The 20,302-nt window shown below is 34.0% G+C and overlaps 1 protein-coding gene and 1 long non-coding RNA gene across 3 annotated transcripts in view; one reads left to right on the top strand and one right to left on the bottom strand.

Moving 5' to 3' along the window:
• LOC119071813 (band 7 protein AGAP004871) overlaps positions 1–18,463 on the bottom strand; it is a 34,405-nt gene extending 15,942 nt beyond the window's left edge. The window contains exons 1-3 of one of the 2 annotated variants that reach the window (XM_037176891.1): positions 18,138–18,463; positions 15,969–16,116; positions 15,879–15,890 (exon numbers count right to left, since the gene is read on the bottom strand). In XM_037176891.1, coding sequence (XP_037032786.1) covers positions 15,879–15,890; positions 15,969–16,053 — 97 coding nt within the window. In that variant the 5' untranslated portion in view covers positions 16,054–16,116; positions 18,138–18,463. Of the gene's footprint in view, positions 1–8,588; positions 8,821–15,878; positions 15,891–15,968; positions 16,117–18,137 lie in introns of those variants that run through there. The other variant, XM_037176884.1, reaches the window with a different exon arrangement.
• Positions 522–16,524, top strand: LOC119071845. The gene is made up of 3 exons (XR_005086747.1): positions 522–532; positions 1,032–1,034; positions 16,491–16,524. It is a non-coding gene; the product is annotated as an uncharacterized LOC119071845 (long non-coding RNA).
• Positions 18,464–20,302: the final 1,839 nt, after the last annotated feature.

The raw sequence follows: 20,302 nt of genomic DNA, 5'->3' as shown, positions 1-20,302 counted from the left end.
AAAGAAGAATAACATTCGGGTTGTACCGGAAATCGTCCATTAGCGGTAAGATATCGGAATGTTATCATGTTACCTTTAATTGTTGGAATGGAATTCGATCCATATTTTTCACATTTAGCGAATTCCATGACCTGGCCCGTGATGAGCAAACATTTTCTCGTTGATAGGACTTTTCGTAGAGCAACGCTCTTGGATTTTTAGCTCATCTAGCTCTATCAGAAAAGTCTAACAGATTTCGAACTGATTTCGGTTTGAAGTTTCATGAGTTGCATTTAGCTAGTTCGGCCCCGTTTAAAGCGATAAATATTTATATAGTTCTCTGACAAAGCCCCCGAAGGGCTCTTTCGGACAGTTTGACCCTGTTTAAAGCATTAAATATTTAGAGGGTACTCTAACAAGAGAAGGGATCGTAGTTTATTGTAGTTACGAACAAGGTTTAAAAAAAGTAGAGGAGGAAAGAAGAGCATCACGTGGAAAGAAATAAAATCCCCAATGTGCGAATGGTGCAAATATTAGTGAACAGCAAATAGTTGTTTATGACATCGGGTGCAAAGTTCTTTATTAGATGTGTAATAACACACATAACGTCGTGTGACAAAAAAAGCACCGAGTTTCATACAAAGTTTAATGCAACAGAGTCATCTAAAGTCATTTAAAGAACAGTTTTTCTTTGATGACTTATAGAACAGCTGAAGCAAATTCATGCGTAAATTTCACTGACGTTTCCTGTATTGTGAAATTTTTAACAATATTTGTTTGGCCTTAGAAATTTTATGATTTAATCTGTGGCGACAGGGCGTATGTTATTAGTAAATTAAACTTTGGACACCTACATCATAAAGACCAACTAAAATGTATATAAATTCTGAAATACCATCGATATAATATAGGGTAGATTGGTACACACGAAGAACGAAAATTCGGAAATATATCACACACACAACGACAACAATTTTTAATCACAACCACAACGCAAAATAAAGCGAAGGGACATTAAGAGGGTACAAATGTTTAGCTTGGAATACAGCAAGAAGGTGATTAACGGTTAATTTGAACCTTACTTAGCAGAAATGTGTTTTCAGATTTATAAAATTTCTTGATTTTCATAATTATTTTTCACAATTAAAACACCCCTGCAAGACAAAAAAAAATCCACTTTAGGTACATTTTTTCGGCAGTGCATCGAGAATAATCACATAAGTTGCTATATCAAAACCATTCCTTATGTCGCTGATCACAAAAAAATGTTTTACTTGTTTTTAAATTCCTTTTTGTTTCGACGAAATCAAATTAAATCAAAAAATTTTCTACGACGGCGGCCATCTTGTTTTCACAGTATTTCCATGGTGGCCGTCTTCGATGTTTGATTCTTTTGTTCACAATGAGCATTTCATTTGAATTAAGAGGTGGCGCCATAGAAATTGGTTTATGTCCACAGCTAAACCCTTGTATGCTCTTAAAAGGTACATTCAAAAAGGAAGGGTACATTAAGATTTTCAAATATTTGTATGGCTTTATTCCGCGCGCTTTCTTAGAATGTACGTTACGTTACACATACATTCATACATTCTTTCCGCACAAACATTCTTTGTGTGTACCAATCTACCCTTTATTATATCGATGGAAAATACTTTACACAAAATGTATCCGGAATGCAACTATTTAAAAAAAAATCGATGAAATACTAGATAGTTTGTTGACAAATGCATTTTTTTAATATAATCGATTCAAGTACATACTATCAACATGCAAAGTGAAGCCTACAGTAAATTAAAACATCAACCAACATTCCAAAGTTGCGCCATTCCTGTGTTCGGTTTTTTTTTACAATTTGGACAGTTATTGCAATGAGAATTGTTGCGAATGGTGGAATAGATCCGGGTACATGTAATATGGAAATGGATTGTAAAAAACGTACCCGTGTTTACCTTTCAAACGACGACCACTTAAATTTATACAGATCCGTTTTCCGGGCTCTAGTTGATATGTTGAAAACTAATTAGGTAAAAAGAGTGTAAATAACTAGGGATAGAAATTTGTACAGTCTAGCCTACACCGAGGTAAAAAATGTGTACATGACTTCACAACTTTTCATACCTAGTTATGAACCCAAATTCAGACATGAACTATAAACAGCAGGAAATACTCTATAACATTACAGCCCTTGGGTTGCAATAGTTATTTTTCTAACGCATGCTTTTTTAGCAAATGAGAAGTTTCCAGCTCGAGCCGGAGGCGAGGCCCCTAAACGACTTGGGAAATAAGCGACGAAGTCGCAATATTTTGACACTAGTTAGGAATAGTTATTAATGACATCGAGTGCAAAGTACTTTACTTTACTAGGGAGGTAATGTGGCCTTTCCCTAACTAGCGAAAACCCTTTTATATCGTTAGTAAAGTGATAGAAGAATATCATCATATAAGGGGAATAGTCGAGGCTTTCCGAGACTTCCCCTTATATGATGATATACTGCTTTATCGTATGAGCGAAAACGAGATAACAAAATGAAGGAATGACAATTTCCACGGAAAATTCAAAGTAATGTATGATTTAGAATAAATATTATGCACCTGTGTCCAAATGTTTATTACTGTAATACTGTACTAGGGTAGTAATTTGATATTTCGTATCACGATGAATAAACGGATCCGAGGGATTCAGCCCGAGGTACTTTTACTCGTCGTGATACGAAATATCAAATTATTACCCTGGTACAGGATTACATCCTACAGGGCGTCGAAAATGAAAGGTACGTTTTTCGACGCACATGTAGCATTTAAAATATGAAAATCCATTACAGCACGTTATAAGATGAGTAAATAATTACAGCATTAATCCTGTGAAAATATTTAGATCCGTAGGCTTAACCTATTATAATTTTGTCGGTGATATGCCACCTGTAATACCATTTCTTTGAATATTCAAGAGAATATTAAGTCATGCTGTGAGTCGTGCATTCAGATCCACAATATAAACATTTTGTATGCATTTTCACATTTTTATAATTAAAAAGCTTTCAAGAGAACATAATATTAATTATACAGACTGTGTTCTACTTCTGCAGGGAATTAAGCTAGTGCTGTTTATAATATCGAAATAATTTAATTTAAAAGTTAATGAAACAATTCTTATGAATCCTGGGTCCATTAAAGTAGTGCGTTTATGTTAATATACAAAATTCTACGACAACGTGAATACCCTCTGGAGACTAGACCTACCCAGAAATGAAATTTTTATTTTTAAATAAAGGAATTCGAGGCAGCGAAATTTGTTTAATTGATATTGTCCGGGATGAATATTTTACATTTGAATTTATTGGTTGAACTTGAGGCGTATATTGCCTACTCGCTTGACAATTTTCTTTGCAATTTTTAAATTTCTGTATGTCTGGGACGCAGAAGGCCGATAAGATATTCAATTGCTTTAAATCAACTATTCAAGACAGATATACCTCTGTGTGTAATTTGACATGCATGCAAAATGCAAATGATACGAAAAAATTCTGAGAATGGGTCGGTGTCAGAGTAGCATAAAGAGCTACGTAAATGCTTACGACAACGGAAAATCAGTTGGAATGAAAATTTTCTGTGAATAAAGAACAAAGTTAGTCTGTTATCATAAGAACAGCCTTTCCAATAAATTATTCAAAATCTATTTTTGTAATTAAACTCGGACAATGGATAATTATGTCTAGACACAACTGTCCACACGTCACATACTTCCTAATTATTGTAGCTTTGACATATGTTCCAAAATTGTCAGAAATGTCAAGCCGATAAAAGTTGCAGAGCATTCAAAGTGCAGGTAAAAACATGTTACAATGATATGAAATATTTAGCTCCAGGGACACTAATGGAAAGTCAAAATATGTTTCCTATCTATTACGAAACTATCACGAACTCGTCCCGTATTTACGATACACGTTAGAGAAATTCTTGTTCCCAAAAGGCCTTTTCTAGCAAGTTCAATTGCGAAACTCACCTCCGGCTCGTGCACATTGTTGTGCAAAGTCGATTTCTGTAGCTTTCCCTATAGTTTGATGTAGCTACAAAAATCGGCGACACACTGTTTGCAAATTATACAGATTCTGTCCACTATGACGAGTTAACTTCAACCTAATCAACCTAATCAAAGTTGCGAAGCAACTGCGAGTGTAAACCTAGCAAACCGTCCGACTGTACTAGCTGAAAAACAATGGAAACATCATCAATTTGGTTGGCCAGTTAGCGCCAATTTTCAATTTTTTTTTTTTTAAATTGTCCTGAAAGGCTTTCAGTGAAAGCTGACAGTTAAGAAACTAAAACCACAATTAAATTTTTTTTCTAATTACGTACTCGCCGAGATTTCAATTATCATCGTACCGAAAACTGGAAAAACTTTTCTCTTTTTTTACATCTACCACACTCAGTTAACCATGTGACTGTTACACATAAAATAACAACAACAAAATCCGCCGGCACAACTGTAATGACTGACTTTCTGGCAGCAAACACGTAAAATGACTTCGTGCCTTCTTATGTGCCCTTTAAGTACACGTCATTTTCTTTATGAAAAAAGCCTAATTTGAATAATTTATTGGAAAATGAGTAATAATTTTAAATCAAAAAGTATCATTACATGGAAAATATTATCTATATTATTCATAATGGTCATGTAAGTGAGCAGTGAATTGTCATAGTCATTGTCATGTCAGAGTGTGAGAATATTGTAAACATTTAATTTTGGTCAAATTGTCAGGAGTGTAATAAATGATATTGTTGAAAATAATATTTTATTAATGAGGAGCCTTGTCGGCATATAATAAAAAAGATAATTAGAACTCTCTGTGACGTCAACGGAACCGATTGCTTATGTATGCTATCAGGTTGACTTCAATAAAAAAAAATTTATAGAATTAAATTGAAAGATCATATCATGTCATAGGTATCGTGGAATATAAAAGTTTTTTTTTTATAATTCAAGCACACAAGAGGCCAATGTTCAACATAGTCTAGGTAATGATTTTCCAACTAAAAATAGACTGTACAATATTTAACCTCATTTATCGTTCGGTTTTTCTCTTTTTAAATTCATTATGTAGAACAGTATACATTGTATAGAATATAGAAATACATGGATGTTTCTGATTCTGATATCCTTACATTTGATATGTGACTACAAGTCTGGCAAAGAGATTATAATTTCGTTATTTTTACGGCATTTGAACTCTATGAACTGCAGATGGTTCTTGTTCTACTTCTCTTAGTATTTGAACGAAATCGTTTCATATTCATTAAATATGCACAGAGCATAAACAGACGACGAAGGATATAACTAACGATTTTATTTAAGATTTTTCTAACAAGTGAAAGTAGATATTTACGTCACAACGACGGAAAAGTTGACAAGTCGAGTTTTCGAGCGAAGTTCGTTGATCCGAGGCTAAGCCGAAAACGAGATTTTTCCATTTTCGTCCAGAAATGCGTCATTATTGTCTCGCTCAATACCGGCTTTTTCCATTTTCCGGCCGCAAGACCACAAAGTACAGTACTGCCTTGCTGGGATCTATTTTGTTGAGACGTGTGGGGTGGGATGCATTCCTCGTCTTCCGCTCGAAATACAATGTTATCAACAAAAAAAATTCTCAGGAAGACAGTAATGACATGACAAAGGGCACCGAAAAAATGCTTCACTGATGAACGGAATGGTTTTCTGAGTCGAAGCATGTAATAGTACATTTCGTACCTAGGACTAAAAGTATTTTTTAAGGGGGTGAGAAGTTTCCAGACAGAGCCGAAGTCGGAAGGCGAGGTCTGATGGAATCGAATATGCTAAAAAAGACTTTTAGTCCGTGGTACGGACAGTATTTTTCATGTTGGATAGAGAAAGGATATGGAAAATTCGTTTTGTTGGTAGTTTATTCTTTGTCTAATTAGTATAGGAAATGTTATAACGACTCCTCCATGTGAAATTTATATCATTCAGAAATTACGTAAAGTACACAATTTCAGTGGAATATTCCACTCTCGAAACGGAAAAATGCTTCACTGATGAAATGAACAGTTTCATGTTAAAACAACTTTTATATTCATGTGGACCAAAAACGTCACACTCTCACCAGACAAAAGCAAAACGGTTTTCCCACTTTTCGTCTAAGTTCTGCAAATTTTTGTTGGGAATCCGACTTTGGTGTTGGTTTGGTGCGCCTTAATAAAAAGTAGTATATGCTAAAGGTGTAATTTTTGACCACGGTGGTGGTGAAGACGTCCGAGAATGAAGCGGAACGCAGCTGATTTTAAGTGATGATTTTTGCAAATCAGATTTCTCTTCTGATTGTGGATCTTAGACACCATACGAATGTTTGCGAACGAAAATCAGAAAAGAAATCTAATTTGCAAAAATTATCACTTAAAATCGGTCCAGGCACACCGTGATATTCGTGTGTTCTATAGCTATATGAAATTTTCATCGATTAGCATATCTAGATGACATTGAGACAGAAATCAATGTATGTATATTAGAGGGTATGGATCACAATGAACATATTTTCAGGACGCAGGCAGATGAAAAGTAAAACTTTTGTTGCATTTATTATACAAAACATTGTGGGCAACTCTATGGAACAGAAAGAATTTATCAATCGGTAGCGTACTTTGCACTCGATGTCATAAGTAACCATTTATGTACTATCGAAATTGAGATTATTTTCGCACCAGTGCGTTAAAGTATGCTTATCGAAATAATACATTCTTGATCAAAATTGATTGAATCAGGTTCAGGTCAAACCCGCTTCAGGTATTTTCAATTCAATTCAACTTTATTCAGCAGGACAAAAAGGAAAAACCTTGTACAAATATCCTTTCGATTTAACAAACATTATTCAACTCTCTTTCATTTCAGGCTCATGGAAACGTGACCTGTTCCTAGACTCAGATCGTCCCAGTTATGGAATTATAAATTTTTTGCGGTTCGGTACTAAAAAAAAAAAACGAAAAATATTATAGCTTACTACAGGAAGCATAAACTATACCATGACATTTGTTTTGTAAACCAATATTCAGTGTTAGAATTAGCCAATCAAATGAAACGTAGTAAAAGTATAATATAATTAAGAAGCTTTCCGTTTGCCTTCCTAGAAAAGTTTTAATCAACAACTTGAACAAGTTTTCCTAAGTGTCAAAAACAATTGATATAATGTTAACTCTAATCAACGTATGCGAAAAGTCTCTATTCATAAAATAATAAACTGCCAAAGTAACTGACAAGGACAAGAAATCTATTCGTACCTGTTTAATTGCTGCGTAAATGATGGACATAAAAAGTTTTTGGTGTTTGTTGCAAGCTATAACATATACATCAGTTCTGCGGAGGCATACAGCTAATTTGGATTAATGAAATAATCATAGCAAAAGTAAAATCCGCGTTGAAACATTTTTCACTTAAAATTATATCATCCTATAAGTGATTACATTTCGTTTCTGTTACGCCAACCCCTCGAGATAACCCCCCTCGTCTGTAGATGTAGTTTAAAATACAATTATTCGAAACACCACCAAGCGTTTAATTTATAACTTAAAAATGTATTTACTGAATCATTGCCAAGTGACTCAAGAAGTTATGACCTTTTTATAGAGGGAAGTTGAGGGAAATGGCGAATTGTTACAAACACTGAAACAAACTCGGACGAACAGTGAGTTTTGCTTGACTTTATCTGAATACTAACAAAAACGATAAGTCAAGGAAAGCTCATGGTTAGGCTTAAAGAAATGATTTTTAACTAAAGACCAAGTTCGTGTTTTCAGTGGTTTATTGTTACAGATCCAAAATTTCCTGCAACTCCCCTGGTCTATCAAAAACCACTTTTGAAAAACAGTAAATGTATGTCATAGCAAATGAAGATATTTCATATCGAGCACAACCGGATTATTTCAACAAAGGAAGTAACAGATTCAATTAGTATATAGTGACACGTTGGTAGTTTCTAAACGGGCTTCAATATTTATATCGAGACTTCATGAAAAAGTTTTTAATGTCAATTGGTAATTGGTACCGTATGTTGAACACTTTCAGTCACCTCGAGATCCCAGGAAATCGTACAAAAGTCAGTACCTGCGATTGAGTCTATTATTTTTCGTGTATATAATGGTAAAGGTCCACAAATTACATTTTCCATATTTGCACATTTCATGATGAGATCTCAGGGTGTGGGTTAATTAAACCTACGATTCTCGAAACACGCACTCATTTCATGAAATGCTGCTATATAAATAACCTTTTTGAACCGAAATGTGTATATTAGTAATTATGTTAGCAGTCTGTTGCGGTTACGCTTGAAGAAATTTCTCTGCTCTTTTATGTATTCAAATAAAAGTTTGTTTCATTATCTGAAAATAACATATAAGTTTGAAGCACTTTCCATAATACATTTAGTTTATGTATTCTCTTGACGAGCGGAGCTTGAACGAACTTTTATGGAATTGTTTTTGGTCTGGAAAATTTCTAACGATTTCTACATACAAATAGTTTGTAACTTAAATGTAACGTTTGATTGCAACGACATTACAATCAATCTAAATAAAATTGCTTCAAGAAGGACAAAAAATAATACCTTGACTTAATATTGCCGACGAACCGCTGGCCGTATCAGGACGTCTATCATGCACACTGCTGTGCAATTGCGGCATTTTAATAGGAGGCGCCTGATGTTGCATTGTTGGCGCCATACCACAATTTCAGACTCGAGTTTGTGATTTATTTGAAAATTTCGGATTCGTATTATAAACCGGAAACACTTTAAAAATACCAGTACCTCACTGTGTTTTCGACAAAAAAATAAATAAATTAATATCTCGCACAAAACCCTACAAATTGATTACAGTGGGTTCGATATAACAAATGATTTTGTTTAGAAACAAAGTTGTGAAGTATTTTTAGGAACAAATCGTTGAATAATTGAAATTGGTTTTGTTGTTGTTGGTAATGACGATGATGACAAAATAATGGTATTTCGACACATATACTTCCGTATATGTATAAATACAATAAGTGGATTCTACGCACTACGAGCAACACAACTGATTTTACAACTTTTCTTTGTTTTCATCCACCGCGTACTATGCCGAAATTTATTCCTTCTGGTGAGTATTTCGTATCAAAAGCAAATGAGCAATAATTAAATGTACATAAAAAAAACGGCACAGTGCGCAAGTTCGATTTATTCATCAGAATGTAATTTTTTTTTTGTTATTTTACTGTGTTTCACATGTAAACGGAAAACGTGAATAATCCGAAGGATATGCACGAAAGATTCTCAAGAAAAAAAAAGATTTTCATGTCTGTCTGTTTGGTGGATGTAGAACGGTGAAGCTTTCAAAGAGCTTTTCAATGAGCTTGGAAAGCCACTCATTCACGGAGAGCGCTTAATTAGTGTTTCAAGAGTAATACATGAAGTGGAATGTAGAGAAAGTCAGTGAGGAAGTGAGAAAATAATGAATTAGAGCGAGAATGTTTTTTTTTGTATATTACGAAGAATATGTTCATCAACCCTTTGCGGACGAATATGTCATCTGATGTCGAGTTTATTTAATTGAAAATTGGTGTTACAGGAAATGGCATAATTGAAATTTTGGGTTATCGATTTTGGGTGGAATTTTAATTCTGGATGTTGGTCGTCTTATCGAAATCGTAAATAGTGCAGGTACTTGTGTAATTCCGTGGCCTTTTTTCAGATTTTTCTTTGTTTCATGTTGTTTGAAATGTTGTGGAACAAATTTTTTTCCCGGAAAATGGAAAATTGTTTTTCCAGCCGGAAAAACCATTCACATGATAACCTTCAATGTCGAATGTCTTCGAAAATAGAATAACTTTTTGAAAAATTTCCTCTGTTCTGGAAAGTATGGCCCATTATTACCGATATTTCATAAAAGAAATTATTTTTGGCAAAGTCGGACTGGGATTGGAGTCGATATTACGGTTCCCCCAAAAAGTGTTCATCAATTTTGAAGCCATTTTCCGCTAGCCATTTCCAATCCATTTTCCAATCCAATCCATATAACTGGTGTCATTCGAAATCTACATTCTAGTCCTTCTGATTTCAGCCGGTCTACCATGATCCATGTTCAGGAGGAACCTGAGACTGAGATATGGTCTGTGAAAGTCATGTATTTCCCCATGAGGATTTTTTAAGTTTTTTCTAGATCAATAAAAATAACGTAGCTACGATTGGGATAGTAGTTCTAGTGTTTCTTGTTCAGATCTTAGAGTAATCATATGATTACTTTAAGGCTCAGACATTTCAGCACTACTCCACCTCTCCTTGATTTCTGTTTAAGTATTCTGGAAAGTTCGATATTTGGGATGTTATTGACGATTTTCTCAATGAAACTTGCAATTTACTCTTACTCGATGAAATTAGTTTTGTGACTGAACTCATCTTAAGTAATGTCGAATCCTGACGTTCCTACTAATTTGTTCTAGATATTAGACATATCTCACATATTTGGCTCTTTTTTCGGCAAACATATTGACTTTTAACAAGTTTGAAGTGACAACAGGTCACTTCCTAAAAATAAGTGACTTCATGGTACTATGGTACTATGACTAGAACTATGAAACTGCAGGCAAGGCACATACATTTCGTACGGTGTCCAAGAACCAAAATCTGAAATGAAATCTGATTTGCACTTTAAGGAAATGTTTCGAAAGTCTAGTTATAACTAAACTATGAACTAAACTAACTTGCTATCCACGGTTTACCTCTGGTCTGATGAACAGTATATATACGTTCAAATAAGAAATTTTACATTTTTAGTCAGTGAGTAGGATTCTTAAAAATTCCCAAAATTTCTTAAAATTGAGAATTTTTTAAGAATTTTAAAAATGGTCAAAATATCTCCTTGTTCAAATAAACAGAAAGATCTCTAATTTGTGGAATTTTTATGTCTTGAAATTCTCGTCATTGCTTTGTTACAGCACACATAGACTTGTGTCACGTACAAAATTGGTAAGTATAACATAGATGATTGACAAAATTGTCTCTGTACCCATTTCCACGCTCATTATGAGTCGAAGCATTTTAGTTTTCGGAACAACTTAGCTTTCAAGTTTTTCCGCTCGACTTACTACGAAAAATATGTGTGTAGGTGTAACAGGTGCACGGTAGTAGTATTATTTACCTTTCTAACATAAATGTGATAATAATATAATGGGACCAATTATGTCCAAAAATAAGTAAATAACGAAGCACGTACACACAAAACAGTCGATGCGATGGCCACTATAGAACATAGAATTGATTGTTTCATTGGCCGTTCGGCATGCCTTAACCTTACTACTTTTTCATGATTTAAATTTTGAATAAATGTCAAGCTCGATGTCAACGTAGGGCGTTACTAATAAAATAATGTGGTTTAAATGGATCGATGGATTCGTTTGTAAAGGAAGAATGTTGCATATTTCAATAGTTTACTTGATTAACTTATATATACAATTATGGTATATATGATATGCCATGAGGGTCGATGATTGATTATAGCTGTAATTGCTAGAAAGGTAATGTGTTGAAACGAAAAGGAAATTTGAAAGTATCTACATAAATAGATAAAATAGACAAGTTTAATAAAAGATTGAAATAAATACACAAGATTTTAAAGAAAATCTATTCTTCATGTCATTGTTATATTAATAGATAAGTGACAGATCGAGCGAGAGCCTGGTACATACCATTACCTCATAAGACTACCGCTTGAATCCTATGCCAACCTATGCTTGTTACATTATACAAAAAAAAAACATTTGAGTCCATGTCCTTTTCCATCATAGATCATACGAAATACATATTGCTTTTTAAATGAAAATAATGGAGCCAAATACATAAATTCGACTGAGCAGGCACATGCCAGACCTACCAACGAAAATAGCCTATGCCAATCAACTTTAACTAATGATGCCATTTTAAAGGTCCTCAATAGTGGTGACTTTATCACTATTTTATTTTACCGGAAACTCATGCACTTTCAAATAAAAGCATTTCCGCCAAAAAAAAACGTTTTTTAAATTAACGGACAAAGAATTTTCAGATTTGATGTGTCACTTACGACTATCTTCACAGCATTCATGTCAAGAATTTTTGTTTACCTGAATGGCATGTTTTCTTCAAATTCTACCGACTGAATTAGCACGAAACGTATTGCAGGGATTTCTAAGCATATTCAAGAAATTGAACACTAAATTGCACAATCGAAACTAAATTATTTAAAAAAAATCAAATTTTCACAACACCAATACTGTTTCAGTAAATTAATCTGACTTTAGAAATTTTTTGGCGAATTAGTCGTAATTTTCGTTTAGGACACTAGAAAGGTCACACGCGAAAATATTTTTTGACCGAAATTGAAAGTGAATCACTTCGATTTACGCGAAATACTTCAAATATTCGACACAAACTTGTTTCAGATTAAAAATTTACTGAGGCGATTTGACATAATTTTACATATGTTTTGCACGGCCTTATGAGGGCTCAATTTGCATGCGGCCTATTAGTGTCCTAACCTTAGAGGATCTACAAACTCCTATTTGTTAGTGCAAAAGTCCATACGAAGATGAAAATTAGTTGATAACGTCCGCTGCACATTACAGACATACAAACTATTACTCTCAAATAGGAAAATTCTGTTCGGAAACTAAAGGCTAGTACACACTTCGTGAAAAACGCTGGAAAGATGGACCCATAGGTTTCTTCCAAGGTCGTTCAAAATGTCAATCGTCATCCACAGAGAAGCCAACACAACCTCACTTTGAAGTTTTAACGAAGAAATTTGTTTAAGTTGCGGTTATGTTTGCTTCTGTGGATGACGGTCGGTTGTTTTCGGCCTGTCAAAATTCGTTTTTACCGTACGATGGAAAAAACCTATACAAACTATTGACAAAAATCGAATGAGTTATCTGTCAAATATTGTGCAAGCTCGGTGTAAACCTGATGTTTACTCTGTGCTTGCAAAATATTTGACATTCAGCTCACACAATTTCTGTCATATTTTGCAGCGGTCGATTTTGCACGAGCTGTGTACTCATCTTAAAGCTCAAATGTAATAGATTTTTATATAATTCTGTTGCATTTCGTCGTAAAATCACAAATGCCAGCGCTCTATTTTATTAAGAACCATCTTCACTATCAAGGTATTTCACCAGAAAATAGAGTGCAAAGAATGAAGCATACTGAAAACAATTGTGACCTTTCTACATACCAACAGCGTTTTTCTCATAGGAACATGAACACAAAACAAAACTGAGGCCAAAACATTTCGTAAAGCTTTGATTCAACGCGCTGCAAGTATGTGTGATGGAAGTGACAACTGTCAAATAGAGTACTATTTTGCGTGTAAATTTATTCATTATTATTTACAGTGCCAAAGTTTGTATGACATATGACACACAGTATTCTAGTTTCAGTATTCTATTCAAAATACAACTCATGCATGAAGTGCGTTGTTTGATCAATTAATCCTTTTTTTATGTTTTTGTCAAGGATAGTGATGAGATTCGTTTTATTTGTAGTTTAACCTCTGTCTAATTAGCGTATGGAATAACAACTCCCTCATGTAAAATAAATTTAAAAGTTTTTCAGAAACTGTTACGTAAATTACGCCGTGAAACTGATATTAATGTACTCAATTTCAGTGGAATTTCCAAGGGAATTTCCACTGTCGAACTACAGTATTTCATCTATCACTCACATCAATCCAATGGATCGAATCCATAGGAAGTAATGAAATAAATATTGAGTTTCCCTCAAATCAACTCGATAGTAGAAGTGATCCGTATTTTACACATCCGTTGAAGGTTTGCATTGCCTGTATTCGTATATTTTAGAACAGCTTCTGAAAGCTCTCCGAACTGTTTTAATAGAAAAATTGAAACTTTCAATATATGTTTAAAGTTTGTTGTTCTCTGCGAAGTCTGAGTGAAACTTAAATATCACAAATAAAGAACTAGAAAGAGTTTGTCGAGGAGCTTCTAATATTATTAGGAATATCCTATGAATCCGTTTTCCAACAAGAAAAGCGATTTTCTATTATTTAGACCATTATTTCAATATTTTCGTAATTTATTACAATTACTTCAACTTGAAGTGTACAGGAGAGTATCCACTGGGTCCAAACAAGAAAGGTATTTTCTTTCATCAAAATGAGTGTGTAGTTTTGAAAGACCAGAGCTATATTTGAATGTCATTTGTAGAATTTCACTGACTTAATTAAAACAAGCTAAGCACGTCCCTGCACTAAATGGCATTTTTAGCCTTTTTTGCTAATATTTTAATTAATTGATCTCGAATTTCCTCACATTTTATCCTATTTCGTTGAGCTCGTCGAGATCTTTCAAAGAACTTTTATTTGTTGAACATGGATCACTTTACTTTTAGAAAAAATTTAAATAAATTTTCGTTAAAATTTTTCATTTTTCCTAGCGTTCTAACTTCCTTTCCTTATATAGGAACGACTTGTCCAAATGACACCAAATGTCATCTTTTTTTCTAATATTCTAGTACTAGGAAATAGAACTAAATTTGACATACATAGGTTGCGAGATGTTGTCGCAAATTTCCTCCAAACTATACATTTTTCAGACAAAAGAAATTATAATAAATAAGGGCAGATTCCGCCAATAACGGTGTCTGTTGCATTACAATTTTTAAGACTGAAAACTCTATTTTCAAGAAAAAATCGTAGTTTCAGGCATTAGACTGATCTATCCTCTATTGCCTAAAAGTGTTAAAAATTTGATCTGAGGTAACTGGTCATACACAACTATTGTAATTGGCAGAGGTCTGCATTTTCAAACCCATATTCTACGGCGATCTTAAGAAAATGTGTAAAAAATTGTGTAAAAGGTGGTTTTTTGGTATATTCCCGCAGCTTCAGTCACACAAGATAAAATGTAAAGTTCCATTCAATTACGTAAGTGGCTTTACTCACTGACCTCCTGGGAAATGAGTTTTTTTTAAAGCTTATGTCAATAAAGTAATGACTCATTTTTCGTAGAGTGCAGCTGCTATTTCATATATATTATATATCTATTGCAGGGGGTAGATTTTAAGCAATTTCGAGAATTTTGAGTCTGAAAGAAGTGAGGGCGACATGCGAAAGTGCCTAAGATCTACCGTCTACAACAGATACGTATACAACTTTTCACGCCGAGGGTCTAAATTACGAGAAAAATTCTGAATTTTTTTTCCTTGAATTCCCTTGAATATGAACATGCTCGCTCAATAACATTCTATGAAAATTTAAAAACTAGAAACCTATAAATAGTTTTTGCTTGTTAGCTTGTTCGTATTCCATGCGAACGAAATATTCTCGGAATCATTAATACATTAATAAAGGGACTATGAAAAAATATCGTCCATTACGGTTTTAATAATAAAAAGCAAGCTTAACGAAAGAACATCCATACTTCGAATTCTCCCGTTATGAATTATTTAAAATACTGAAAGGAAGGACGCCTTATTATACTTATTTGATCATAATAAATTCGAACTATGAACACTACGACATGCGACATTCACAATGTATTCTAACTCAACGGTTCAAAATCAATATAATAGCTGTATGTCTCGGTTTATATATCCGAGTGATAATGATATTTCACTCACAAAATAATCTGATCCGAAACAATACGAAATATGATTTTTAATGAAATATTCGAGGAAATATTTTAAGCAGACAATGCCATTGTATTTATCGGAAATCAATATGCGAGACTCTATATAGCAACTGAACGTATGTTTTAATCAAAACAGAAGGATAATGTTCCGTCCGTTGTCCCTAAGGAAAAGCATATTTTCCATCCGTTACTGCAACTCAACACTGACCATTTTTAATTTTAAAATGTATTGACTTACCAAATTTCTTCACTATTGAATGGCATAATTGAAAAAAAGTTTTTTTGTCACTAAACTGAGTAAATTTCCTTCGGCTGAAGGTATACATACTTGCCAAAATTCTGTGACGATAATCATCGTCCTGCACACTTTGACCATTCGGCGGGGCCAGACTGACAGGTTCCATTTGTATCATTTGATTTGTGTTTCAACAACACTTGATATTGTCGACGATTCTTTGGTACCCTTTTTCGTAAACCTATTCGCCGTAATAGTTAATCGTAGGTGAATAAATTTTAAGAATAGTGTACACCTCAAAACAGGAAAATATTCGGGAATTTCAAATCTGAAAGATTTCCGAAAAAAACCGAAACCATTCCGGAAAATTTTGAATTATTTTCGGAATTTTTTAGAAATAAACTTTCCATTAAAAAATATACTTCACAAATGAAGGGAAGGCTCCCTACGAATTTTCGCTGATCGGCCAAGAGAAAAGATTAATTTTCTGACACAATTTTTCGATTAGGCTCGGTGACTACTTAACTCAAAAATGATAATCGGTATGGTACGATCAATACCCTCTCAAGCAAACAAATTTCGTTTTGACGCTGTCAAAATACCTTTCTACTTTAGATGAGTACACAGTTCCTGAAAAATGGTTGAAATATTACTGAAAAATCGCATACGGTCCACCGGCTGAAAAATGTTTGAAAAATATGTGGAATTACCGTCTCACGTTACCAATTTACATTCTAATGGTATACAAATATTGTGCTATTGGTAACTATATTTCACCAAAGTTACCAATAGCGCAGGATTTGCATACCATTAGAATGTAAATTGGTAACTTAGGACTGTAATTCCACAAACTTTTCAGCCAGTGGGCCGTATCCAATTTTTCAGTCATTTTTCAACGATTGTTCAGAAACTGTGTACCCGCCTTTTGTTTGTAGAATCATACACTGTTGACTAATTTCTAATTTCACATCACAAATGCAAGGGCTACGTTGCATTTTTGCCATCCTGATAACTGTAGTTGGCTCGTTGCATTTTTACCACACCTATAAAAATTTTATCCAGCACAGCTGAATATTTTTTTTGCAACGCGACAAGTACATATGGTTAACATAGCAGTATATACTTGCAACTCACATGTATTTATATTCAGCTCAGTAGGACATAATTCCCTTCTACGTTGTACATTGTATAGCTCAACAGTATAAATGTACCGTTCAGCTACCAAGAAAAATGTACTGCTATAATGTACAAATTCGCGACAAGTACATTTGGTAACATAGCAGTACACTGTACATCCAAGCTGCACTTAGTGCGGTCATTATGTAAAATGTACATATATGCTGACAGTAATGTTCAGTTGTCCTGTAAGATAGTTCTGCACAGTTAACATCCTCAAAAAACTTTTTTTTGGGTGAACCTTGATAAATGTAGTTAGGTTGCTAGTGAGGGTATTGGTATGATGATCCTGTTTAATGTGACAATGTCACCTATACAAGGATTTTAACAAGTTATTCGATAGAAAGTAAGAATTAGAAGTCCTTCGGTCGTTCAAAAAAAAATTTGATCCTCATGATGTAGGGTAACGACTCCGGTTACGAGCCGTCCACCACTTACTAGTCTCCTCTCACCATAAGAAACAATGTTTCAGTTACGAGCCCCACTCAGTTCTTACCATAAGAAACAATGTATCAGTTACGGGCCCCAGAGATTTGGTAGACTCGTAACAGGTCTTAAGAGGGTTCGTAACTGGAGTCGTTACCCTACGTTTTATTAAATCGTTGACTAAATAAAATATCCCCAAAGCCAAGATCGGTCCGCAATAAAAAAACTTCTAAACTTCAACGTACTTGGAAAACTAAAAGGTTTATTCAAGAAAATTATGATGAAATTAACGGTTATTTATGGTCTTTGTAACGTAAGTTTTTACGTAATGTCGATGCTTTTTTAAACAGATTTTTCAAATATCAAATGAAAATTCTTACGACAAAGTACGATGGCAATGAAAGAGCCGGACTAATATACACTTAAGCCTTCAGAAATTAGATTTGTAATTGTTGGCTTGTTGTTGCTCTCGATTAAACAAAGTCACTCCCACTGACAATATACATTATTTACCCAAACGGAAGAGTAGGAAAAAGACTTGTTGCATATATGGTGCATGACAACACAACTAAAAACCCCACTTCAGAGACAAGCTAATGAAGTAATTAAACTGTTTTTAATAAATTCAAAAATTAAATTCAACTCACGAAGATGATTCACTTGATGGTATCAAACCAATTGTTTCATTTTAATTTAAAAAAAAAATATTTTTTATCACCCGGACCAAAGACGAATTCCAAAAAAATGTTCAATCAGTTTCTACACAAAAATCCGTATACCAATTATGAACTCTTGCGAGTTCCCAGTCTGCAAAAGGCACTTGAGCTAACGCGAAGTTGGCACAGTATTGGAGAGAAAATTCAATTTCTCCGAACCGATAGCAGTTTAAAATATTTTCAACTGATAAAATAAACGTTGTGTACTTAACAATGGCCTGTTCAAAATTGACTAACGCAATTTCCCGTCGAAAGGAAAATTATAATAAAACGATGTACGACGATGTATGGACGCGTGTATTGGATGAAAAGTCTTTTTTTTTTGTTTTTCGATTGTACGATACACATCCACAATATATAAATCTCTTGCACCTTTTTGTCAGTGATATATTCCATTTAGTATAATTGTGTTGGAACAATCAATAAAACACTTATAACACGTGTCCTGTATGTTATATACTGTGTACTATACATTATAACTTATTTCTTGTATAATATACAGCAGACTACTATTTTGATATAATCATTACCGCGACGAGCCATAAATGGAGTAACTTTAATGTTTAACTTACGTACACTTGTACCTTTTGTATACTACACCATGTTAGTTTAAGTTCTTCCATTATTATTGATTTTAATCAGAGCCATATCTACATAAATAATTAAATGATTCATGTAGAGGAACATTTTTATTTGAGCTTTTCATAAAAATGAAGCTAGAATGCTGTATTTAAATTAATGAAAATGAATAATGGTCATGAATTCATCAATCACACATTCGATTATATACCACGCAACATACATTATAACTGAACGATTCGACGAATAATGTTTGTTTTGCGCTAGCCAAATGTTTTTCATGCCTTGGACATAGATTTTTCTCGTAATTTATGTCCTTGGCATGAAAAGTTGTTACGCATCTGATGAGGACGGTTTATTTTTGGCACTTTCACTTGTTACTTCGTTCGGGTCAGAATGTAGCCCCAGAGAGTAGACAATTCGTTAAACATGGATAGAGTCATCACGGCGGAATGTGAAATCATCGATCAAAATGAGCAACCCCACTCCCCAAAATACAATCGAATTTGAGGAGTGAGGTGGTTCATTTCGACACTTTGATGAGTCTATTTTCACCCGGGACAGTCAGAAGGTGTTATGTTGGAGTCGATATAGTGTTTTTTTGTTTACGACGTAAATTCATTTCAACACATTAGCCAGAGTTTATCAATTATTTCTGTAATTGCAGTTAATAACACCATCAACGAAGGGTAAGTTTGTTAATTCAAAATTTGAATTTGATAGTTTAGGTTATAATTAAGACAGTGCAGTGCATCATAAATATCATTGATTTATTTATCGAATCAATGGAGATTTTATGCCTTTGGACAAAATTACAGAGTTTTTCTCGTAATTTGGTCCATTTGTATGAGAAGATGTATCGCGAAATTGCCTAAAATCTACCGTCCAAAAGATTCGTAAATAACTATTCCACGTAATTTTTACTTTACGAGCAAGTTAAAGGATTTTCACCCGTGAGGGAAAAGCCTCATTACTTCACTTGTAACGTAAACCTAGTCGTTTAAAGGAAACCTTTGTTCCTATAACTGATGCTAAAATGTTTTTTTTAGTGAATTTGAGGTTAGAGGCTAGTTCTGGAATCGAATTCGTTAAAAAAGCATTTCAGCTTGCGTTAGGAAAATAACTATCTTTGGTTTGAAATCCATGAGTAAAGTTGTGTACATAACTAAGGCTGACTTATTTGTTTTTCGTTAAATTTCGCTTCCACATGAATCACGAGCACGCAATTTAGTTTATAATATATAAGGATCAAAAAGTTCTTTCTCGATTTTTTGATTGAATGTTGTTTCTTTTTTCGCAACCTTCTTCAACAATTATTTGTCAACATTCACTAGCGAATTTTTGACAGTTGTAACAAGGCTACCCATTTCGCAGATATGGGTAGAGGAAAGAGGTAGATAGTGAACTTTGCCAGTAGTCACATAACGAAAAACAATTGCATAGTAAAGTAAACCAGGCGGGAGCGCTTGATTTGACTAGGGAATCCCTTGTAGGGACCTGTATCTAGCAGCCTTTTTTTGCGAATAAAAT

Source organism: Bradysia coprophila, chromosome II, assembly GCF_014529535.1.
Source record: "Bradysia coprophila strain Holo2 chromosome II, BU_Bcop_v1, whole genome shotgun sequence".
Lineage (NCBI taxonomy): Eukaryota > Metazoa > Arthropoda > Insecta > Diptera > Sciaridae > Bradysia > Bradysia coprophila.
This window is presented reverse-complemented; position numbering and strand designations above follow the sequence as displayed.